Source organism: Brassica napus, chromosome C3 (genome assembly GCF_020379485.1).
Source record: "Brassica napus cultivar Da-Ae chromosome C3, Da-Ae, whole genome shotgun sequence".
Classification (NCBI taxonomy): Eukaryota; Viridiplantae; Streptophyta; class Magnoliopsida; order Brassicales; family Brassicaceae; genus Brassica; species Brassica napus.
The window spans coordinates 27235234-27259241 of record NC_063446.1 but is presented as its reverse complement, the minus strand read 5'-3'; the positions used below and the strand labels follow the sequence as shown (position 1 = coordinate 27259241).

At 43.4% G+C, this 24008-nt stretch overlaps 2 protein-coding genes and 1 long non-coding RNA gene across 9 annotated transcripts; 1 reads left to right on the top strand and 2 right to left on the bottom strand.

Annotated features, from left to right (window-relative positions):
- Positions 1 to 90: 90 nt before the first annotated feature.
- On the bottom strand, positions 91 to 22744 carry LOC106387064 (glycolate oxidase 2). Of its 5 annotated transcripts, none has more exons than XM_048753045.1 (13): positions 22489 to 22744; positions 22264 to 22414; positions 22039 to 22163; positions 21907 to 21953; positions 21704 to 21781; positions 21472 to 21596; positions 21304 to 21370; positions 21146 to 21208; positions 12178 to 12247; positions 11997 to 12097; positions 11866 to 11923; positions 566 to 612; positions 91 to 482 (listed from the first exon to the last, which is right to left on the bottom strand). In XM_048753045.1, exons 2-13 carry the CDS (start codon positions 22398 to 22400, stop codon positions 378 to 380), a joined length of 1023 nt encoding a protein of 340 aa, XP_048609002.1. In that variant the 5' UTR covers positions 22401 to 22414; positions 22489 to 22744; the 3' UTR covers positions 91 to 377. The 5 variants fall into 5 exon arrangements, with proteins under 5 accessions (XP_048609002.1, XP_048609001.1, XP_048609000.1 ...); XM_048753044.1 differs by lacking the exons at positions 11997 to 12097; positions 12178 to 12247 and adding exons at positions 20784 to 20884; positions 20976 to 21045 and having other exon boundaries at positions 22489 to 22743; XM_048753043.1 differs by having other exon boundaries at positions 91 to 612.
- On the bottom strand, positions 8290 to 10408 carry LOC106387065. Of its 3 annotated transcripts, XM_048753041.1 has the most exons (4): positions 10021 to 10407; positions 9373 to 9944; positions 8658 to 9297; positions 8290 to 8576 (listed from the first exon to the last, which is right to left on the bottom strand). In XM_048753041.1, exons 2-4 carry the CDS (start codon positions 9865 to 9867, stop codon positions 8479 to 8481), a joined length of 1233 nt encoding a protein of 410 aa, XP_048608998.1. In that variant the 5' UTR covers positions 9868 to 9944; positions 10021 to 10407; the 3' UTR covers positions 8290 to 8478. The 3 variants fall into 3 exon arrangements, with proteins under 3 accessions (XP_048608998.1, XP_022555245.2, XP_022555244.2); XM_022699524.2 differs by having other exon boundaries at positions 8290 to 8570; positions 9373 to 10408; XM_022699523.2 differs by having other exon boundaries at positions 9373 to 10407.
- LOC125584498 lies at positions 18246 to 19131 on the top strand. The gene is made up of 2 exons (XR_007321419.1): positions 18246 to 18459; positions 18529 to 19131. It is a non-coding gene; the product is annotated as an uncharacterized LOC125584498 (long non-coding RNA).
- Positions 22745 to 24008: the final 1264 nt, after the last annotated feature.

Here is a 24008-nt window from a genome sequence, read left to right as displayed (position 1 = left end):
AATGCTCGATGTTAATTCTCCCTTAGCATGTTTGTTTCAGTTGCGTTCAATCTACGTATAGGAGGTGATGACAGATACTTGTCTCTGTTGTTTAAGCAAGAAGAATAGACTATAGGTAAAAGAAGCAAAATAATATTACAGAATCTCTTGGAATGGTTTGTGATTGGACATAGGGAGAAACAAGTCTTTGAATAGGTAGCAAAGTAGAAAGCCAAGTGACCACTTCAGAATATGAGAAACTTTATTCATTACATGTTCTGTGTTATTGGTTTCTCTGGCTGTTTTGGTCTCTCTATAACCTGGCCAAAGGACGTGTGGGGTGTCCCATTCGGTGGTAATGTGGTTACAGGTGATTTCACTGAGAGTCCTGCAGCCACTTAGTGCCATATTGTCAGCTCAAACTCATCGCGTAGCATTTGAAGCACCTTTCTGACTCCAGCCTCTCCTTCAGCAGCCAGTGAGAATACCACTGGTCTTCCAATCTGAAATTGAGGGGGCATGTTATTAGTACTATCAATGATTTCAAGCAGCTATATCTGGTGAATGGAAAAAGTATGATGCTTACAAATATCCCTGAGGCTCCAAGTGCAAGTGCCTTGAAGACATCAGTGCTGTTGGACCCGAATATGACCCTCAGGTGAGGTACCGATAAGCGTGAGCTAGCATGTGGGTTGCGATAAGCCCATCATAACAAAGGGAGCTGAAAGCCGAGCTGACGACTGGACCTGGGAGACATCATAGCAGAGGTCACGACAGAAAGTGAGCTAACACCTTAAGAGACTCGGTCAAGAGGAGCCTAAAGCGAGTTCCGTAATTGAAGCCGAATATCTCGGAGAACAGTTGAAGGGTTGCCAACGAAACCTAGACTATATAAAGACGGAGAAGATAAAAGACAAGCCATCTCTTTTCCATATATCAACTTTTGTACTAGATTAAAAGCATTACGTATTCTTTAGTAATCATCTCAAGATACATTCCTTTGTATTCATCATCTTTCAACTCATCAATAAAATCATATTCATTCTTCAAGTTTATTTACGGGATTCAGCCCACGATTCTCATTCATCTCTCTTGACCTAACCTAAATCTAAGAAGTGAAACCTTGTCTCTCACAATTGGCGCCGTCTGTGGGGACAAATAATCGAATCCCTTTCTCTAAAGCTTAAAGGATGAATCCATTAGACGGAACGAATCCATCTAACCCCGATCAATCGAACCAGAGCAATAGCTCACCGAATCGCACTGCTCCGGGGGCAAATAACCCGAGAGCCTCCGGAGGGACCAACTCTGGGTCCTCAGCCCTCAATAACCCATCGCATCAATCCGCTCCGAACCAAACGGAAGATCAGCTTTCTGAGATCCGTCGGATGATGCTCCAGTTAGTGGACAAAGCTCAAGAGACCGAGCGAACGGTGCAACAGTTAGCCGAACGGCAGCAACAGTTCGAAGAGATAACCAGATCTCAATCCGCAACGACCCAACCGTCCGTCCACCAGGGAAGAGGAGTCACTTTCCATGAACGGTTAGCTGACCCTTCCTTCCCTAGAGAGCGCCTGAACTTCTCCCCTGATAGCCCAGGTGCAGAAGGGCAGGAACCTGCTTTCCAAACGCCTCGCGCTAGGACAGCTCCTGCGTTTACCCCTCCTATCACCAGCACCATGGGGAGCAATGTAGCTACAACTAGCTCCATGCCTGATCGAAACACCGGTGGGAGCACCCGTTTGCCTCCACCGCCACCTCCTTCCGGGTCTGGAGCAGGAACCAACATACCGTCCGGGGCCAGAACATCAGCTTCAGTGTTTCAAGCTAGGGTTTCAACCCCAAGCACAGACGAATACCAAAGGACGGATGCTGATCCTGCAGCTCTCCGCACTAACCTCGCTCGGAGCCTAAGGACCAATGAGCGACCTATTTCGCCAGCTAGCTGGGAAGACGACCGAGCTCGGTCTCACCAGGAACCTGCTCGCCGAGTATCTGATAATGACCCAAATGTCCTTCCCTTCGAGGGACCTGACGCAATTCGCAGGTACATGGAGCGAACCCACGCAGCTCTCCAGAAATTGGGAGCTCAAGTTCACAAGGTAACGAGCTCAGCTCCCGAAATCGAGAGCTTAATTGAGGAGACTCGTGGAACTCCGTTCACCGATAGAATTGCCAACTCTTACATAAGAGATACTCGAAAAATTAAGATTCCTGAATACGATGGGAACGCAGACCCAAAGGCCTATTTAAGAGCCTTCCGATTAGCTATCGTTAAAGCTCACTTCACAAAGGAAGAGTGTGATGCAGGATATTGCAGAACATTTGCCGAAAACCTGATCGGAACAGCTCTCGAATGGTTCTCCAGCCTCGAGCCGAACTCTATAGACAGTTTCGATCAATTGGCTAACGCCTTTATGAAGCAATATTCAACTCACATCCTGAAACAAGCGTCTGAGGCTGACCTCTGGAAGATCAGACAAGGACTGGGAGACTCACTGCGAGTCTACATCGAAAAGTTCAGAGCAGTAAGAACTAAACTCTCGAATCCCAACGATCAGGTAGCCATTGAGGCTCTTAGGAGAGGTCTCTGGTATAAATCAGGTTTCTTCTCGGAGCTAACGCTAAATCCCCCTCCAACTATCGATGACGCCCTCCATAAGGCCTCTAGATACATTACCTTGGAGGAGGAAATGGCAGCATTAGATAAGCTCCACAGAAAACCCCAGAGTCACCCGAAAGGCGAAGCCTCCGATGGAAAGGGACCTCACAAAAGAGGTAGCTCCCGAAATAATCAGACCCAGGGAGAACATTCTTACGTAGTCGAGGAAGACAAGGAAGAAAAACCTGTCGCCGCGACAGCTAAAGCCCCCTGGTCCAAAGGTTATGACGAGAGCAAACATTGCTCTTACCACGATCGAAAGGGACATTCAACCGAAGAATGTTGGGACCTCCAACGACAACTGGCTGCTAAATTCGCAGCCGGAGAAATAAAAGATGTGGACCTCAAAAAGCCACAACCTTATCAGAAGAGAGGTCCCAGAGATAGCTCTCCAAAACGCGAGAGGTCACCTGAAAAAGAAACAGACTCACCACCCCCAGCTCCCAAAAAGAGAGTCGATATGATCCTTGGAAAGTTTCCACAAGGAAAAAGCCTACAAATCGAGGCCCTCTTGAGTAAACCACCTCCCCAATCGAGCCCTGGCTCAAGGATCGATTACATCCTTGGAGGGTCCGATGTGTGTCAAGACTCCGTTAACTCTATTAAAAGTCACGTACGGAAAGCTGTGTCAAACACTCAGTCCAAACCGACCAAGCCTGAGTCTAACACTAAGATCTCTTTCTGGGAGAGTGAGACATTAGACCTCGATAGACCTCATGACGATGCCCTTGTCATAACATTAAATATAGCAGGGTACGAGGTACCTAAGCTCATGATCGACACCGGAAGCTCCGTCGATCTTATTTTCTACAACGCACTAAAGGGAATGGAAATAGACGACTACGAAATTGTCGACCAGAAATCCAACCTCGTAGGTTTCTCAGGTGAAACAGCCACCTCATTGGGAACAATTAAGCTCCCAATTATAGCTGGCGGAGTCATGAAAATGACCAACTTCATAGTTGTCGACAAACCATCCCCTTTCCACGCAATCCTCGGAAGGCCTTGGATTCATAAGATGAAAGCAGTAGCTTCAACTTATCACCAATGCGTGAAATTTCCAACAACCAACGGAATAGCTACCATACACGGTAGCCAAAAGATTTCAAGGATCTGTTACCTGGGAGGATTCGAGATCATAAAAGAATCCCCCCAATAGCAATTACAGATCCAGGAGAGTCGCGAAATGCAACGAAATATCCGAGGTCCCCCTAAGAACCTCACCGAAAAAGTTAGCATCGACGACTCAAATCCTGAGAAACAGGTGAGCATCGGATCCGAGCTACCTCTCGAAACCAAAAAGGAGCTCGTCGAATTCCTAAAACAGAATATCAAAACCTTTGCATGGACCACCAGCGACATGAAAGGCATAGATGCAAATGTCACCACTCATAAGCTCAATGTAGACCCTACTTTTAAACCGATCAAACAGAAACGTCGTAAGCTAGGTCTAGAAAAAGCCCAAGCTGTCAACGACGAGGTCGATCGACTAACAAAGGCCGGGTCCATCCGAGAGGTACAATACCCCGATTGGCTAGCTAACCCAGTGGTAGTAAAAAAGAAGAATGGGAAATGGAGAATCTGTGTAGACTTCACCGATTTAAACAAAGCCTGTCCTAAGGACAGCTTCCCGTTACCTCATATCGATCGTTTGGTCGAAGCAACGGCTGGACACCAGCTCTTGTCCTTTATGGATGCCTTTTCAGGATATAACCAGATTATGATGGATCCTGAGGATCAAGAGAAAACCGCATTCATAACTGAACGAGGAACCTATTGTTACAAGGTCATGCCGTTTGGTTTGAAAAACGCGGGAGCTACCTATCAAAGGTTAGTAAATAAAATGTTCGCTGGACAACTCGGAAAAACCATGGAAGTCTACATCGACGACATGTTAGTCAAATCCTCAAAGGGGGAGGACCACATCTCCCATCTAAGAGAATGTTTCGAAATCCTCAACAAATACGACATGAAGCTAAACCCAGCTAAGTGTACCTTCGGAGTACCTTCCGGCGAATTCCTAGGTTACCTCGTAACCGAAAGAGGCATCGAAGCCAACCCGAAACAAATAGCGACATTCCTGGAAATGCCATCACCTAAAACGACCAGAGAGGTACAAAGATTGACCGGACGGATCGCAGCACTAAATCGATTCATCTCCAGGTCCACCGATAAATGCCTTCCATTCTATAAACTTCTGAAAAATAATAAGAAGTTCTTATGGGATGAAAAGTGCGAAGAAGCCTTCAAACAGCTGAAGGCTTACCTCTCGGAACCTCCGATACTATCCAAACCTGTAGTAGGAGAACCACTGTACCTGTACCTCGCCGTGTCGGCAGCTGCAGTCAGCGGAGTGCTAGTACGAGAGGAACAAAACGAACAGAGACCTGTCTATTATACTAGCAAAAGCTTAATAGACGCCGAGACGAGATATCCCACCATGGAAAAACTAGCCCTAGCAGTCGTGACAGCTGCCAGGAAGCTGCGACCTTATTTCCAATCGCACTCGATCATCGTAATGACCTCACAACCATTACGGACGATTCTGCATAGCCCTAGCCAATCCGGACGATTAGCAAATGGGCTATAGAGCTCAGCGAGTACGACATCGAGTACAGACCCCGAGCAGCAGCAAAAGCTCAGGTCCTCGCCGATTTCGTTATTGAGCTAGCATCCGAACATCTAGACCAGGAAACAGAGGTTCCGAAATGGAGCCTATACGTGGACGGAGCCTCGTCAAGGCAAGGCTCCGGTGTCGGTTTAAGACTAACCTCCTCAGCCGGAGAAACCATCGAACAATCCTATAGACTTGGATTTAACGCTTCCAACAACGAGGCCGAGTACGAAGCACTAATCGCTGGATTAAAGCTCGCCCTGAGCCTCGGAATTCGGGAGCTAAACGCCTACAGCGACTCGCAGCTGGTAGCTAGCCAGTTTCACGGGGAATACGAAACAAGGGACGAAAGAATGGGGGCATACCTCGAGGTCGTCCTAAACCTCACAAAGCAGTTTGACAAGTTCGAGCTAACGAGGATCCCACGAGGGGAGAACTCCTCAGCAGACGCGCTCGCCGCATTAGCTTCCACATCCGACCCTCTCGTAAAACGAATTATACCCGTGGAAGGAATCGAGAAGCCAAGTATCGACATAGCTACCAAGGCTGAGATGGATAGCAAACCAAAGGAAAAAATAGAGGATAACAGCCTCCCGACGGTAGCTACCCAAGTTTTCACGACATTCTGGTTCCCGAAAACTAGAACACGCAGCTTTAGAAAGCACACCTCCAGGAAAGCAACCCAGAACCCGGAAAACAACGACAAAAGTGAAGGTACTCACCGAAGTTCAGACTCCCTAGAGCCTAACTCTACGAGTACCTCCGGGGGCACCATCCAGACCTCGGAGCCACTTGTCTATAAAGTCCAAACAAGAAGCCGCACCGCTCTTAAAAACGCATCTAGGAACGCTACACAAACCACAGGGGATAACGAGGAAATTGGAGATATTCCTCAGAACCCAGAACCTACTCCAACGAATATCTCCGGGGGCACCACGGCACCAGGTCCCGAACAGGAATCTCCCTCCTCTCTTCACAACAAAGTTGTAGGGAGAGAAGACTGGAGAATACCGATCATGGATTACATCCTAGAGGGAAAAATTCCACCCAACAAGTGGGATGCTCGAAAACTCAAAGCTTTAGCAGCAAGATACTGTATAATCGAGTCAGCCCTCCACAAACGAAGTGTCTCCGGACCTTACCTAAAATGCGTTCACGGCCTAGTAGCTATGAAACTCATGAAGGAAATGCACGACGGTTCCTGTGGAAACCATTATCGCAGATTGTGAGGTCTACTCCTCATCGTGCGACAAATGCCAAAGGCATGCACCGATCATACACCAACCAGCGGAAAAGCTGTCTAACATATCAGCTCCCTACCCGTTCATGAGGTGGTCTATGGACATTATAGGTCCATTAGTACCTTCAGGGAAAGGAAAGAAGTTACTAAACCTCCTGGTCCTAACCGACTACTTCACGAAATGGATTGAAGCTGAAGCTTTCCAACAAATAAACAGATTCGAGGTCGAAGGATTTGTTTGGAAAAACATCGTATGCAGGCATGGCGTCCCATACGAAATCGTAACCGACAATGGAGGACAGTTCATATCCCACGACTTCAAAAGTTTCTGCGATAAATGGAACATCCGCCTCACCTTCTCATCACCTCGGCGACCTCAAGGGAACGGACAGGCGGAGGCTGCCAACAAATCAGTTTTAGCAAACCTCAAGAAACGCCTAGGAGCCCAAAAGGAGCTTTGGTCGGAAAAACTACCCGAAGTACTATGGGCCTGCCGAACCACCCCACGAAAAGCTACAGAGGAAACTCCCTTCTCCTTAGCTTATGGGATGGAAGCTGTCGTCCCAGCAGAAACCACCGCAGGTAGCCTCAGACGGGAGCTCTGCACCTCAAATCCCGCAGCTAATAACCAGCTCCTGATGGATAGCCTCGACTTGATCGAGGAAAGACGAGACCAAGCCTTGCTTCGCATTCAAAATTATCAGCAAGCAATGGCACGACACTACAATTCCAAAGTAAGGCCCCGACAGTTCGCCGTAGGGGACCTAGTGCTTAGGAAAGTGTTCGAAGGAACAAAGGAACCGGGAGCTGGAAAGTTAGGAACCAACTGGGAAGGACCCTACCGAATTATCCACATAGTACGACCCGGAGTTTACAAACTCCAGAAGGTACGAACCGGGGTACCTGAAATCCGATCGTGGAATGCCACGAACCTCAAAAGATACTATCATTAGGTACCTAAAACCCCTGAACTACGTTTGGCTTGATCCCTTGACTGGGTACGTAGGCAACTCCGTCATGAGTGCAGCCCCAACCTCTTCTCACCAACCTCCTCACCTAAGCCAAAGGGGCAGGTGTTACCAAGAACACTTAGCCTAAAAATAGTTACTGTGTAAATAATCTGAATCATGTATTCTCTGATATCTGATATTAATAAAACGATTGATTCAGTTTCATAAACATCAAAGGTCTTAAAACCCTCCAAGAAAATTTAGGTCCCCCTAAATCGGGACCTAAGCTCAACAATCTCGAATACATTCAGGTCCCTGAAAACCTGAACCTAAGGTCTTAAAATCCTTAATACACCCAAAGGTCTTAAAATCCTTAACATAAACTAAGGTCTTAAAATCCTTAACAATCAGCAAGGTCCTAAAATCCTTAACAATCAACCAGGTCCTAAAATCCTAATCAAAACCAAAAGGTCTTGAAACCCTTATCAAAATCGAAAGGTCTTAAAATCCTAAAGAATCAGGAAAATCCCGAAATTCCTCAATTCCATCCGTTAAACTTCAAAGGCCTCGAAGTCCTTCGAATTAACTCAGGTCCCTATGAATCTAAATCCAGGTTCCTACGAACCTGAACAACCAGGTCCCAGAACCTTTCGAATCGGACTCAGGTCCCCGAGCTAAAATCAAGAACTTCTCTTTAAGGTTATCACGACCGAATATCCATTAAGCTAAATGCTTATCATAAATTAAGACTAAAGGTCCTAATCCGACTCAACGATGACAGCACACAACTCATCTGAGATTCGCAATCACTATGATTAAATGAAACGAGGTTAAGTTCAAAAACTTAAAACAGAAATAATAGCCACGATTTAAACATAAGAAAGGGTTTAAAAGCCTCCCCAGGCTATTGAAATCCAGCAAGTGTTAAGGTTTAAAGGCCTCCTCAGGCACTAAGTCATAATGCATAACGAAACAAAGCCCTTAGGCCGAAGTCTTAAAAACACAAAACATAAAGCTAAAAGAGCCGTAGCTCTCAATCTTCCTTCTCTTCCTGAATCGGATCACCAGCACCGGCAGGAACTCCCTCATCGACCACATTGCCATCACCTCCTATTGCTGCCTCGACTGGAGCTAAGTCAGGAGCCATCAAACCCAAATTAGAGCCATACTCCCCAGAAAAGGATGGATTAAACATGTTAATCTCGAAAGTACCTGAACTCTCCGAGATCTGGGGAAGAGGAAGCTTGCTGACCGAGAAGTCAGAGACTTGAGCCTTCTCATACGCAGTTGTCGCTTCTGGTAATAAGGCCACCAATTGGTTGTACTCCTCTTCAACGCTTTGGATCTTGTTGTTCAGCATATCCTTCAAGAGGTCGGCATTAGCTTGGAGCTCCTGAGCGTACACCAAGGCGTTGACCTCATCTTTCTTCCTAGCAAACTTCTCCTTAACACAGACCAGGATCTTGCCGTAAGCTTCGGCGACTTCTTTCTTCCCTTCCCTGACAGCCAGCTTGACTTCAGCTTCCTTGTTCTTCTGGCTATCCTGGGATGAGGCAATGAGCTCACGTACTTGATGCTCAGCTATCTTTCGAGCAGCCTCCAAATCATTGATCCTCCTGCTCTTCACCTGGATATCGAGCTTTTGACTCTCGATCTCTCCTTGCTGAGCATCGGCCTTCGAGCCTAGCCTCGTCACTTCGGCTTCGAGTTCAGAAATTCGAACCCGGGCTTGGTCAAGATCGGCTTTGGCTGCCTTAACCATCTCGGTAACCTCAGCAAGTTCACCAGCATTGGGGGCAGCACACAGAGCATTCTCAAACCTGAGCTGGGCCCTGTTAACAGCCCCAGCCAACTGCAATAAATCCAAAAAATATATATATCATCGTCTCCAAAGAATGTAAACAAAGAACAGATAGAGATCACGTACCTGACCCATACAGTGAGCAATATCGAGATACTCATCTCGGTTAGTCAGGTCCTTGAGCGCTGGAAGGGGACATCCCACGCTCTTCAGGTGCCTCATTATCGCAGCTAGGCCCCAAGAGTCGTCCAGGATCGACCCAGGCTTCGAATGGGTAAAGCTCCACCCAACAGTCCCTCCTCTAGAGGACGAGGAAGAAGAACGGGTGGGAGCTCCGCCCTGATCGGTCCTGGGCCTCTTGTGTCTCGACGGCTCGACCTCAGAGGTACCCTTCGGAGCCTGGTAGTCAGCCTCCGGCACCTGGACCTCAGGGAGAGGAGCAGCATCCTGAGCTACAACCTCAGTTGGAGTAGTCTCGACAACAGGTTTGGATCCTCCGTCGTCCAAAACTTCCTTCATTGAGATAAGGAACGATCCTCCTTGGTTCCTGTCGCTTCCACGAGAAGCACTGGCAGCTTTAGAGGGGTTACCCCTAGAACGGAATGATGGTCGCAGAGTCATGTCACCTGGCTGAGACTTTTCAGTTCCCGAAGCACTAGCACCAGTTGAGATCGATACAACTGAATCGCCTGCCGAAACTGGAACAATGGAAATCCTTAAGTTTAAAAACTTCAAAGCGATAAAATCATTAAAAAGGTTCGAACAAGAACTTACTCTCAAGGTTCTCAGCAGGAATGGGATCTTGGAAAGAGGCGTTGTAGGTATCTGGGAATCTGGCTGCACTTATTCGAGAAGTGGTGTAGGCTACCCAGGTACAGGGACTCTGCTGCAACTTGCGGTATAGAGCTCTGGTGAGCTTGGTAGAGAGCTTCGGAGGATCTTCGATTTCTGCAAGTAAATCAGAGCAAAAAGGTTACTCGGCCATAAATGAATAAAACGGAAAAAGCATATCCCTAGAATTCCTAACCAGATGGATTAGTCCAAGTGACCCTAAGGTTCCGACCCACAGGAACCGTCGAAGGATCAACTTTAACGTAAAAATACTTCTTCCTCCAGTCATCATCACTACTAGAGAATCTGAAGATAACATGATTGGGACGACTAGGGAGGTAGTAGGTCCCGGTACCACCCTCCTTAGAGGCGCTTTCCTTCAGGGAAAAGAGGCTCATAAGTTCGGTAAGACCGACGCTAACCCCCTCCTCTTTGGACCTAGTGATAAAGCCGTTTATCACCCGGATAACCGAGGGACAGAGTTGGGAAAGGGCTAACTGATAATGATCTAGTAGATCAAGCAGTAGGGTCGGAAGAGGAAATCTCAAGTGAGACTTGGAGATGTACTTCTCATGGCAACAGAACCAACCCTCCGGAGCGGTCTCGGGGGTTTCGTCGGAATTACAGGCACGGCCAAGCTCCTTTTGGCCGAGAGCTTGAACCATGAGGTTAACCACGTCTTGATTTTTCAGCAACGAAGGCGAGTGAGGACTGCTCCCGCTAGAATCGTCTTTCTTCTTCCGTTTAGAAACTCTGGTCGCGATTGCCTCCCTGGCTGTCTTTTTCCCCTTCCTCATCTTGGCTCCGACTTCTTGCTTAACTTTCAGTAGTTTAGCTCCAGAAGCAGAGGGAGGCATCCCGGATTCCCCGGAACCTTCTTTCGGATGATCCATAGTATGGGAAGGTTAAGGAGAAAATCGATTGCAAGGTTTGGGAGAGAATTTGCAGAGAAAAGTAACGAGGAAGATAAAAAAAATCGCAGTAAAATAAAGAGAGAGGAGAGAAGTTACCTTGAAAACCGAACGGAGGCGTGGAGAAAGTGGGAGGCTAGCAGTTAATGTTCACCGCTTTATATCCCATCACCTCTCGAGATTCGGAAAAGTCATTTCAAACCCTCTCCATCTGAACCGTAGATTCTGCCAAACGTAATAAAGACCGTTAGATCGAGTAAGCTGAATCTAAATAGGATAAGAACTAATCATTATCTTAACGAAAAGATAAGATCGATAGCTAGATTCTAGCTTCCGAGACAAAGGATTTTATTCGGAAGCTGGGGGCAACTGTTGGACCCGAATATGACCCTCAGGTGAGGTACCGATAAGCGTGAGCTAGCATGTGGGTTGCGATAAGCCCATCATAACAAAGGGAGCTGAAAGCCGAGCTGACGACTGGACCTGGGAGACATCATAGCAGAGGTCACGACAGAAAGTGAGCTAACACCTTAAGAGACTCGGTCAAGAGGAGCCTAAAGCGAGTTCCGTAATTGAAGCCGAATATCTCGGAGAACAGTTGAAGGGTTGCCAACGAAACCTAGACTATATAAAGACGGAGAAGATAAAAGACAAGCCATCTCTTTTCCATATATCAACTTTTGTACTAGATTAAAAGCATTACGTATTCTTTAGTAATCATCTCAAGATACATTCCTTTGTATTCATCATCTTTCAACTCATCAATAAAATCATATTCATTCTTCAAGTTTATTTACGGGATTCAGCCCACGATTCTCATTCATCTCTCTTGACCTAACCTAAATCTAAGAAGTGAAACCTTGTCTCTCACAAGTGCCACGTCGAACACCACCATCCAAGAAGACAGGGATTCGTCCTTGTGTCGCTTTGACAACCTGAAAAGGATGAGAACAATGCTGAAGTTGCTGACCAACAAAACTTATATGAGAACACCGTTTGGCATTAGACCTCTTCAAGGGCTGAGATTGTTGCTGGGACATAGTCAAGCTGACGAGCTCCATGGTTTGACACAATGATCCCTGCTGCACCTGCTTGAACTGCTATCCTTGCTGCAGGAGGGACAATAATAGTGGATCTAGTCAAGTATTCTTATGAAACCAAAACATTTTTTTGTCAGATTGTGACTTACCATCCTCTCCTGTAAGAACACCCTTGACAAGAATTGGCATTTTGGTGATTGTCTGGAGCCACTGGACATCCTGTTTATATAAATGAAAGTTAGAGTTGTCCTAAATTAAGTTTCTGTTCGAACTACTCGGTTTGATATTTATTTTCTAGACTATTGTACTCTCCTACCTTCCAGCTTAAGGTGCGGTCAATCTGACCAGCAACATATGAAGCCAAGCCAGAGTCATTGGCCTGCAGGTGGAAACAGAACAAGCTCAAGAAACATAAACATAAACATCACAACTCTACTTTAAGACTTGTCTTATGACAATCGTTATAGTATCTGATGGATGCTTACCTCGTCCATCTTTCCAAGATCAAGACCTTCAAAGTTCTTCAATGTCAAGTTTGGGGCAAAGTGAATCTGTAGTATAAGTACGCATAGGGGTTTGAACTTTCTAGCTATATATTTGCATGTTTGATTTGTAATCTTTTCTGGTGCCGTGGGCTTTACCTGTTCTTGATATCAGACTCTCTGCGACCTAGCCTTGGGGTGTCCACAGTGAGAGCAATGGCTTTAAATCCAGCCCTCTCAGCTCGTCTCACCAGCTGCTCAACCACATTCTTGTTCTTGTATACCTACTCAGAACAATCATAAAGTGGTAACTATAAAGTGTAGACCAGGTTCATCAGGATATATAACAAGCGAGTGAGATTACTAACATAAAGCTGGAAAAATCGAATCCATGGGCATGTTGTTGCGATTTGATTGTTGATTAACTAGATTGTTCGTTAGATCTTGATTAGACGTTTAACCGTAAAGACACTTGCGATTTGTTTTCCCAGTTCACGACTTCTAGTCGCTACGTCTGGGGAGAGTCGGAGCTCTCAACTTTATACTAGTTCTTCACCGGAAAAACTCCTCCGGTGTGGATTACACAATCACAATAGCTAAGTACGATCGTCTTATCTACTCTCTCCTTCGTGTGCAGGTATCGATGTGATACAAGACAAGTAGACGATCGGGAACGGTCACGAAGCTCGCACCAGAACGTTGCTGTAACGCGCAAGCTCGCCGGAGAAGATGATCACCTCGATCCTCTTCTTGATCTCAACCAACGAAGACCGTTAAGTTGTTACAACAACTTAACAATGATCCGTTCCAGCTTATAGAAGAAAAAACCTTCAAGATTCGCCTTGGCCCATCACGCTCAACTCAAGACGTAGGCCCAACTACTACTCTCTTGGGCTTCAAGGTTTAATGACACAAGGCCCACAAACTCCACCTTGTCATAACCTTGACCTTTGTCTCTTTGCCGACAAAGAACTCGAACCCTAAACGAAGCTCTGCTCAGAAGTCTTCAGCTTTTTCTCCTCCATGTCTCTGACTTCTCTGATCCCTCCGATCACCTCCACTGATGAATCGAACCAAAAAACAAAACACTCCACCTCGAAGAAACCTCTCTCTCGATCCTGAATCAGCGAAATACTCCACTTTCACCTCTCAATCTCCGCAGAACTTTTGTGCTTCACTTCTCTACCAAGACAAGAACTCAAAACCATAGCCGGACTACTTCCTCAAAACCCTCTGCTCAAAACTGCAACCTTTCAGGTAAAATCACAGAACCCGAAACAACTTTGATAATTTCCAAATTCTCAAGTAAGATTAGCACCTCACTAATCCACTTCTTTTCTTTCTTCCTCTTACCGCGAGACACCAATTATCGAAGCATCTTAGAAGAAAAAACAGACGCGCTTCGTCAATCCGATATCTTGACAGACACCAGAGCCTTCTCTAGTGTTCTTCCAGGTACTGCCTTTGTTAGAATATCCGCTAGGTTGACTGTAGTATGAACCTTGATTACTGACACTGAACCATTAGCTATCACATCTCGAATGAAATTGAACTTGGTATGAATGTGCTTAGTCCTTTCGTGGTAGCCTCCGTTTTTAGCTAGAAAGATCGCAAACTGTGAATCAGAATTAATCTGAATTGCTCCTTGATCATAGCTTAGATCTTCACAAAAACCTTTAAGCCACAACGCTTCCTTAGCTGCTTCGTTTAAAGCCATATACTCAAATTCAGTAGTAGATAGAGCCACTATAGGTTGAAGCCCTGATCTCCAACTCACTGTGTTACCTCCAACCTGGAATAAGTAACCAGTAACTGATCTTCTTCGGTCTAGATCTGTAGCGTAATCGGCGTCACTATAGCCTTCTACTCTGAACTCTTCTCCCTTCTTAAACCACAAACCAAACTCTGTAGTACCACGAATGTACCTTAGGATCCACTTCACTGCCTCCCAGTGCTTCCGTCCTGGTTTTCCCATAAACCTGCTCACCACTCCTACTGCGTGAGCTATATCTGGACGAGAACCCACCATGGCATACATTAGGCTGCCCACTGCGCTGGCATAAGGTATGTCAACCATGTGTGGAGGTTCCGTTATTTCTTCTTTCTCATCCAAACTTCTGAGCTTGAACTGTGCTCCCAGAGGCATAGTGACAGGCTTACAATTTGCCATGTTGAAGGTTGAGAGTACCTTCTCAAGGTACTTTCCCTGCGACAGCTTTAACGTTCCTTCCTTCTTATTTCTCAAAATATCCATTCCTAGGATTCTTGTAGCTGCTCCTAGATCCTTCATCTCAAATTCCTTACTGAGACTATCCTTCAGTCTCTGAACAACCTCCATGCTCTTTGAAACTAGCAACATATCATCCACGTAGATCAGAAGATAGATCATGTTCTTCACGTCTTCCCCACTAACGTAAACACACTAATCATATGGGCTTTGTCTAAACCCTTGATCCTTCATGAATCCATCAAATCTCTTGTTCCACTGCCTTGGCGACTGTTTAAGTCCATACAGAGATTTCTTCAATAGACAAACCATATATTCCTTTCTTTTTACTTCATAACCCTCCGGCTGTTCCATAAAAATCTCTTCCTCTAGAGTACCATTTAGAAAAGCCGTTTTTACATCTAGCTGCTCTAGATATAAGTCTTCATTCACCACTAGAGAAAAAAATAATTCTGATCGAGATATGCTTGACTACAGGAGTAAACACTTCATTGTAGTCAATGCCTTCCACCTGTGAGTATCCCTTTGCCACAAGTCTACCTTTATATCTCGGAGGCTCAACTCGAGGTATTCCAGGTTTCTTCTTGTAAACCCACTTGCACCCAATTACTCGCTTCTTCTCTGGTCTTTGAACTAGATCCCAAGTCTCATTTTTGTCCAAAGAAACCATCTCGTCTTCACTGGCTGCGTTCCATAGATCTCTATCCTTAGATCTCATAGTTTCCTGATAGGACTTGGGTTCATCCGTTTCAATGTCTTGTGCAGCAGACAATGCATAAGCCACAACATCAAAATCATCGTATTTCGATGGCATTTTGACCTCTCTTCTCTTCATGTCCCTTGCTAGAATATAACTGTCCAAATCCGGTTCATCCTCTTCTGTCATATCAACTGTTGTTTCCTGATTCTGAACTGTAGCCTCTCCCTCTGATTTTGACATAGCTCCACCAGAAACTGAACCCTCTGTTGACGCTGAACCCGAAGTAGATGCTTCTGAATCATGTTCACATGGAGACGGAGTTGGACCCCTGATCAACCTTAGACTGAAAGACACACATTTCCTATCTTCCTTTATCACAGCTTTCCCTTTTCCTTTCTGATCAGCTTCATTCACTTCTCTAGATAGAGCAGTTCTCTGAGAATCCTTGAAGACTTCTTCTTCATGAAATATTACATTTCTGCTGATCGTGCACCTTTCTACATCAGGTAACCAAACCCTGAATCCCTTGGTGCCTTGGGGGTAGCCCACAAAGTAGCCTTTTAAGTGCTCGTGGACTTGTCTTAGCTTTAGTCGTATGAACATAAGCTGCTAAGCCAAACCTCCTTAGATGCTTTATACCTGGTTTTGCACCTGACCACAACTCTTCTGGCAGTTTATAGTCGATAGCTGAGCTTGGAGACCTATTAATCAAATAAACTGCAGTAGACGCCGCTTCTGCCCAAAGCCTCTCTTCCATTCCACTCTCTGAGAGCATACACCTCACACGCTCCATAATGGTTCGATTCATTCTCTCTGAAACACCATTTTGTTGAGGCGTATAGACACAAGTCCTGTGCCTTTTAACTCCAGTAGACGCACAATAGCTATCAAATGTCTTATTGCAATACTCGAGCCCATTATCTGTCCTTAAGCACTTAAGCTTCCTTCCTGTTTGAGTCTCGACCTCCACCTTCCATTCTTTAAATGTATCGAAAGCTTCATCCTTCGTCTTCAGAAAATAGATCCATACTTTCCTCGAGTAATCATCTATAAAGGTGATAAAGTATTGCTTTTTTGCCAAACTTGGAATCACTGATGGAGAGCCCCACAAATCTGAGTGAACATACTCCAAAACCTCCTTCGAAGTATGCTTCCCTTTCTTAAAACTCTGCTTATGTGCTTTTCCAAACACACAGCTTTCACAGAAGTCCAGCTTCTTTACTTCATTCTGATTCAAGTAGCCTGCTTTAACCAATAGCTCCAATCCCTTTTGACTGATGTGCCCAAACCTCGAATGCCACTTCTGTGTAGAATCAACCTGAGAACTCGCTGTACAGCTCTCACCCTGGAGAACTGTTCCCTCTAAATAGTACAATCCATTTGTATACTTTCCCGACAAGATCTCAGCTCCATCTTTGAAGAACTTGACTGAAAAATCTCCTCCTTCATAGCTACACCCTGCTTTCTCTAAACATCCATAGGATATTAAGTTTCTTCCCATAGTTGGCATGAATTTTACATCTGTCAAGATAACAATAGACCCGTCTGGTCTTTTGATACGGACCTTTCCCACTCCATTTATTTCACTGAAAGTGTTGTTTCCCATCAACACTTTCCCACCACTGCACTCCTTGAGATCAAATAGCACTTCTCTGTTTGGTGTGATGTGGAAGGTTGCACCAGAATCCATCACCCACTCGTTCCTCGTGTCTTGGATACTAGCCGTTAGTATTAAAGGCTCTTTCCTCGTAGTTGCAACATTCACTGAGCCTGTACCTCTAGCTTTGCCTCTATCGGGACACTCGCGTTTCAAGTGTCCTTCTTTACCGCAGATGAAACAAGCACCTTTACCTTTGCTATCCTTTCCTTTCGAGAAATTCATGTCTCTACTCTTGTACCTGTTCCTAGTGTAGTTGCTCCTCTTGTCTCCTCTGCCTCTTTCAATAACATACAAACCTTCTGCATCAACCTTACCTTTTCCCAGAGCACCCCTCTCTCTGAGCTCGGTTTCCTTTGCATATGCCGAAGTGACAACATCATTCACCGTAAGAGTATCCTTCCCACTCTCATACTTCAATGTATGAACCAAAGGTTCAAACTTGGGAGGAAGTCCTGTGAGGATCTGAATAGCTTGGTCCTCATCAGAGATCTTAATGCTTAGGCTTTTTAGATCATTCACCAACTTCAGAAATACATCAAGATTTTCCTCGATACTCTTCTGGTCATTCATCTTGTAGCTAGCAAACCTTTGCTTGAGGTATATACGATTTGGAAGAGACTTAGTTTGATAGTCTCTCTCCAATGCTCTCCAGATACCCAACGCTGTAGTTTCCTTCATCACTTTCCTGATTATCTGATCACTTAGACTCATCTGAATGAGACTCCTTACTCGCTTGTCTTTTGCTGCTTTAGTTAGATCTGGCTTGACTTCTTTTCCAGGCTCTGATTTGTCTACATTATCGTCTTCTAATGCAGGTGGTTCTTCCTCAAGAACGGAGTCTAGACCCAAGATTTCAAGTGCAGAAAGCATTTTGTGCTTCCAGATTCCAAAATCACCTTTCCCATCGAACTTCTCTACTTCAAACTTCCCTTTTGTAGGCTCCATAGCTTCCTGACTTGCAGTTTTGATCAGAAACCGAAGCCAGAAGCAATAAAAAAAAAAAAACTACAACACCTTCTCAAACGATTCGCATCAACCAACCTTGAGCCGACCTTCAACAACACACACAGAAGAGAACATATAAGTTTCGAACCTTGATCTGATCTTTCTTACTTGCTGGAGACGATTCTTCTTGACTGATCTTGACGCCTGAGAACCGCGGAATAATCAAACCTTTGCTTTGATACCACTTGTTGCGATTTGATTGTTGATTAACTAGATTGTTCGTTCAATCTTGATTAGACGTTTAACCGTAAAGACACTTGCGATTTGTTTTCCCAGTTCACGACCTCTAGTCGCTACGTCTGGGGAGAGTCGGAGCTCTCAACTTTGTACTAGCTCTTCACCGGAAAAACTCATCCGGTGTGGATTACACAATCACAATAGCTAAGTACAATCGATCGTCTTATCTACTCTCTCCTTCGTGTGCAGGTATCGATGTGATACAAGACAAGTAGACGATCGGGAACGGTCACGGAGCTCGCACTAGAACGTCGCTGTAACGCGCAAGCTCGCCGGAGAAGATGATCACCTCGATCCTCTTCTTGATCTCAACCAATGAAGACCGTTAAGTTGTTACAACAACTTAACAATGATCCGTTCCAGCTTATAGAAGGAGAAGGCTTCAAGATTCGCCTTGGCCCATTACACTCAACTCAAGACGTAGGCCCAACTACTACTCTCTTGGGCTTCAAGGTTTAATGACACAAGGCCCACACCTGTGTACGCCACTTCTTCAACACTGGACGTAGCACACGACGATAGTGTCTGAAAACATCATGGAACAATCTCAAACCAGAGACATGTGTATGCATGGATAATAGGATAGGGCCGGTACTGGGGGCATAGGTCAGTCAAGCATTGCCCTATAGTACCCAAAAATTTCAAAGAAAATACACAGAAATAGGTCCTCAAATTTGTTAAATTTTTTTTTTATTGAAACCTTTATAAGAAATCGTCTACCATATAAGAAATGTCTACGGCTTCCAAAATCTAAGAGCCGGCCTAAATAAACTCCAAACACGGTTTAAAATATAAGAATGTTTTGTAACGATGTGGTTAACATACCATGATGGTTCCCGCAGCAGAGGCAGCCCTAGCCGTAGCATATTCCCCTGTATTAGTTTCCATCAGTCGTTAGAACTAAGTCTTAATCTTTGAACTAGCTCTCAGTCTCTACGTACCATCTTTTGCATGGCAGTAGGAGCAACCATGATGGGCATCGAGATTTTGAAACCCAAGACTGTAGTTGTCATATCAATCTTGATCACATCAATCAGAATCCGAGGCCGGAAGCTGTTAAAACAGCACAAGGTAATTAATATGAAACCCACATCTCTTGCAAAACCAGTAACAGAAGCTGTTGTCTTGTCTTAAAGAAAAAAAAAAGGTAAAACTCACAGGATTCTTGCAAAAGCGTTTCTGTTCTCTTGAAGAGTCCATTGATCCTCTGCTCCAGAGGCATAGTAGTCGTATACCATCTTAGGCAACTTCTCCTTTGCAATCGCTTCATACTCGGTAACGTTTGTGATCTTCATTTTTCGATGAAGGTTGTGACCGGCGAAGAAAGCTTATATAATTTTATATTTATCTCAACGTTTATATATTAGCTAAAAGTTAAATAGTTCTAAAAAAAAAAGAGAGTTAAATATTCTTTTGTGATGTGGATTAATTAGCTTTTGAATTATTACTTTTGTAATCGTATAAAAATTGTTGGCAATACAAACTTATATGGATGAGATTCTAAAGGTGAAGAATGGACAAGGAGATCAAATAGATTGTGTGTTGTCTAATTCACAAGCAGCTTGTGTGTTCCTAATAATTTGTAAGCCAATAATTGTTTTCTTTTCCTTTTAAAATATCTAAACAAGAGATAATAATATATTTTTTGGGAATTTCATTGAAATATTACCATACCAATAGAAATGTTCTAAAAATCCAAATAGCATTACATAGAAAATACTACAAAGAAGAAGTAGCCAAATTTGCACACAAAAAAAAAAAGTAGCCAAATAGCATTACATAGAATCTCCAAGTAGCATCGCTACAAGGATGAAGAATGGACTGAAGGTATAGAACTAGCCATCCAGTCATTGTTTATGTGATTTCAATACAGCAAGAAAACAAGTTCTTGAGATAAATGGTAACGTAGAAGACAAGTCACCAATAAGAATCTCATTAGGTTTAGGTCTGTGTTGTTGCTGTTCTCTGTTTATTTGTTTTGCCTCTCTATAACCTGGGCAAATGGCGTGGAGTTTCCCACTCTGTGACAATGTGGTTACGTGTGATCTCACTGAGAGACCTGCACCCACTTAACGCCATGGTTAGCTCAAACTCATCACGTAACATTTGAAGCACTTTTCTGACTCCAGCTTCTCCTTCAGCAGCAAGTGAGAATACCACTGGTCTTCCAATCTGAGATTTTAGAGGGCATAAAGATAATGTGTTGTTAGTACTTTCAATGGTTTCAAAGAGCTTAACTGATAAATGGAAGTATGATGATGCTTACAAATATCCCTGAGGCTCCAAGTGCAAGTGCCTTGAAGACATCAGTGCCACGTCTAACACCACCATCTAAGAAGACAGGAACTCGTCCTTGTGTCGCTTTAACAACCTGAACGCATAAGAATAACATTGATACTTCTTGACAACACAAATTGATGTTTTAAGTTGAGAATGATCTCTACCTCTTCAAGTGCTGAGATTGTGGCTGGGACATAGTCAAGCTGGCGAGCTCCATGGTTTGACACAATGATCCCTGCTGCTCCAGCTTGAATTGCTATCCTTGCTGCACAAGGGACAATAAAAGTGGATTTGGTGAAATATTCTTTATGAAACTAAATGATAGAAAAACATTTATTTGTCAGATTGTAACTCACCATCTTCTCCTGTAAGAACACCCTTGACAAGAATTGGCATGCTGGTGATTGTCTGGAGCCACTGCACATCCTGTTGGCGTACATGAAAGTTAGTTAAGTCTGGATCAAGTTTATGATTCCAACTACTCAGGTGTTGCTATACTATCTTATGATTTGTTGTATCCTTGTACCTTCCAGCTCAAGGTACGATCAATTTGACCAGCAACATATGAAGCCAAGCCAGAGTCATTGGCCTGCAGGTAATAACCATAACAAGTTCAAGAAAATATTAGTAGATCATTGCCTGTATTCAGACTATATTACAGGATATGATCTGATGAATTCTTACCTCGTCCATTTTTCCAAGGTCAAGACCTTCAAAGTTCTTCAATGTCAAGTTTGGAGGCAAAGTGAATCTAGAGTAGAACACACATAGTTACTCTACATTTTCTAGCTATCTGTTTACATTTTTGAATCCAATCAAACTCTTATGACACTGGAATGGACACGGCTTTACCTGTTCTTGATATCAGACTCTCTGCGACCTAGCCTTGGGGTGTCTACAGTGAGAGCAATGGCTTTGAACCCAGCTTTCTCAGCTCTTCTCACGAGCTGCTCAACTACTTTCCTGTTCTTGTATACCTACACAGAACAATCATAACGCGTGAGCCATCAAACATGACCAGTATTTTCAGCATTTAAATCCCTATATGCGGTGATTGTACAACAAGCTGTTTAGATAAACTTACATAGAGCTGGAAGAATCGGATCCCTGGACCAGTGGAAGCAACTTCTTCGACGCTGGAAGTAGCCCATGAAGAGAGGGTCTAAAACATCATGGAAGAAAATACTTCAAACCAGAGACATGGATGATGGCTAATGAAACTAATAACACCAAAAAGTTCAATAGTCATGCTTTAGATGAAAATATTGCGACAATATTATAATATACCATGATAGTTCCAGCAGCAGACGCAGCTCTAGCCGTAGCATATTCCCCTGTATTTGTTTCCATTAGAACAGTTCTTAATACTGAAGCAAGTTTTCATTCTCTACATAACTCGGTTTCTACGAGTCTTTGTACCTTCCGGGTGAGCCATCTTTTGCATGGCAGTAGGAGCAACCATGATTGGCATAGAGATCTTGAAACCCAAGACGGTTGTTGTCATATCAATCTTGCTCACATCAATCAGAATCCTAGGCCGGAAGCTGTTAAAACATCCCAAAGTATATTATATCAAAACACATCTCTTGTGAAACCATATAACAAAAAATAGTATATTATCTTAAGAAGAAAAGAAAAACTCACAGGATCCTTGCAAAAGCGTTTCTGTTTTCTTTAAGAGTCCATTGGTCCTCTGCACCAGACGCATAGTAGTCGTATACCATCTTAGGCAACTTCTCCTTTGCTATCGCTTCATACTCGGTAACGTTTGTGATCTCCATCTTCTGATGCTAATCTGTCAAAAGAGTAAAAAGGCTTTGAGTTTCAGACACAAGTCTCTCTGTGGCTTGAACACATAAGCTCACTTACCTTCTGATGGGATGGGAATGAAGCTCTCGAGAGATGAAGGGTGACTCTAACGAGAGCTTATATTATATATCCAAACGTTTTATATTTAGTTAAATGTTAAATACTTGTCATGTTTTAATTTGGTACAGTGTAAGAATAGTTGACAAGTGGGGAAGATAATATATGGATGAGGAGCTGGAGGTGAAGAATGGATGAGGAGATACGGCCAAAGATCAGATGGGTCTGTGTCTGATCCACAAGCAACTTGTGTGTTTCTTAACTTCTCTTTCGTATTATCGTTCACAATCTCGAGGGAAGGATAACAATTTCAGAAGCCAATTGTTTTTCTTTCTTTTTGATGATGGGTCTATCGTCTAGGCACCCTTTTTCGGATTTCAGATTATCAATATCATACCCATAAATTTAGGTTATTTTTAAATTTCAGATCGAGGTTGGTTTGTTTCTAGATTAAAATTTATCCAATATCCAAATTATTCAAAAAATCAAAATTATCGAATAATCTGAAAAATAGTTTTAAAATATTAATAAATTGTTTGAAATTTTCAGTAAAAAGCTACTCAAATTAATGAAAGTATATGAATCAACCAAAAACCTAGTATAAAACCCTTTTAACCAAGCGCTCGTGGCTTGGTGGTAAAGGAGGTACAACTGTACTGCCCGCCACCCGGGTTCGAGCCTTGGCCATAACGGATTTAACATCCCTTCCGTTGGGGCGCTGGATCCCCTACGGGAGATAGTTGGGAACGTGGCTGCCCAGATACCAGAGTTACCAAAAAAAAAAAAACCTAGTATAAAACTACCAAAATCTCCAAAAGTATTTTAAAACTAGATATGGGATTAAAAATTGAGAAATTTTAGTTATTTCTGGATTTTTCAAAAACTATTATGCATTTCGATTTGGTTGAGATTTTTGATATAAATTATAAATTTGTTTTCGATATATATTAACAAATATAGAGTTTTAAAGTAAAATATATATATATATATATATTTAGAAAATATGTTTGGCACTGAAATTTTTGGGTAGAAATTGGCACTTTTCCGGAAGAAGAGACGACGAAAGATAAAATAAAGCTTTATGCGATCGTGAAAGGGAGAATGTAAACTTTTTCCGGTGATCAGAGATCGCAATCACATATTCCAATGGCTGATCGGAGAGGCTTTACGAGAGATGAATTTGTGACGTATCCCCTATATATTATTTGAGAAGCATTACAACTTCTTTTTGTAGCCACATGTCATCACTAGAATGATTCTTAGAATCATTAGAGAAATATGTTGGTCCATCTAATTATATAATAAGTTTTTTATTAAACTAACAATAAATTCATCATTAATGTACTTTATTATTTCCTTAAATAAAATTTACGGAATTGCCTAATGTGGCTAAAGTATATATATGACAATTAATGATTTTGAATAATAAAGATTTGATAAAAATAGTGTATATTTTTTTTAATTTTAAACTATTAAATAAATTAAACAACCACAATAATCATATAATAAAAATTTAGATTTTT

Bases quoted from the DNA above. Each gene is read 5' to 3' on its own strand.
- LOC106387065 (XM_022699523.2), bottom strand. From the start codon at position 9,867: ATGACTCTGCGACCATCATTCCGTTCTAGGGGTAACCCCTCTAAAGCT. The intron at 9,298-9,372 runs GTACGTGATCTC...GATTTATTGCAG, and splicing joins TTGCTCACTGTATGGGTCAG to TTGGCTGGGGCTGTTAACAG. The intron at 8,577-8,657 runs GTACTTTCGAGA...CTCCTGACTTAG, and splicing joins CCAGATCTCGGAGAGTTCAG to CTCCAGTCGAGGCAGCAATA.
- LOC106387064 (XM_013826879.3), bottom strand. From the start codon at position 22,400: ATGGAGATCACAAACGTTACCGAGTATGAAGCGATAGCAAAGGAGAAG. The intron at 21,597-21,703 runs GTAAGTTTATCT...TGTTCTGTGTAG, and splicing joins TCCGATTCTTCCAGCTCTAT to GTATACAAGAACAGGAAAGT. The intron at 20,512-20,605 runs GTAAGCATCATC...CTAAAATCTCAG, and splicing joins TTGGAGCCTCAGGGATATTT to ATTGGAAGACCAGTGGTATT.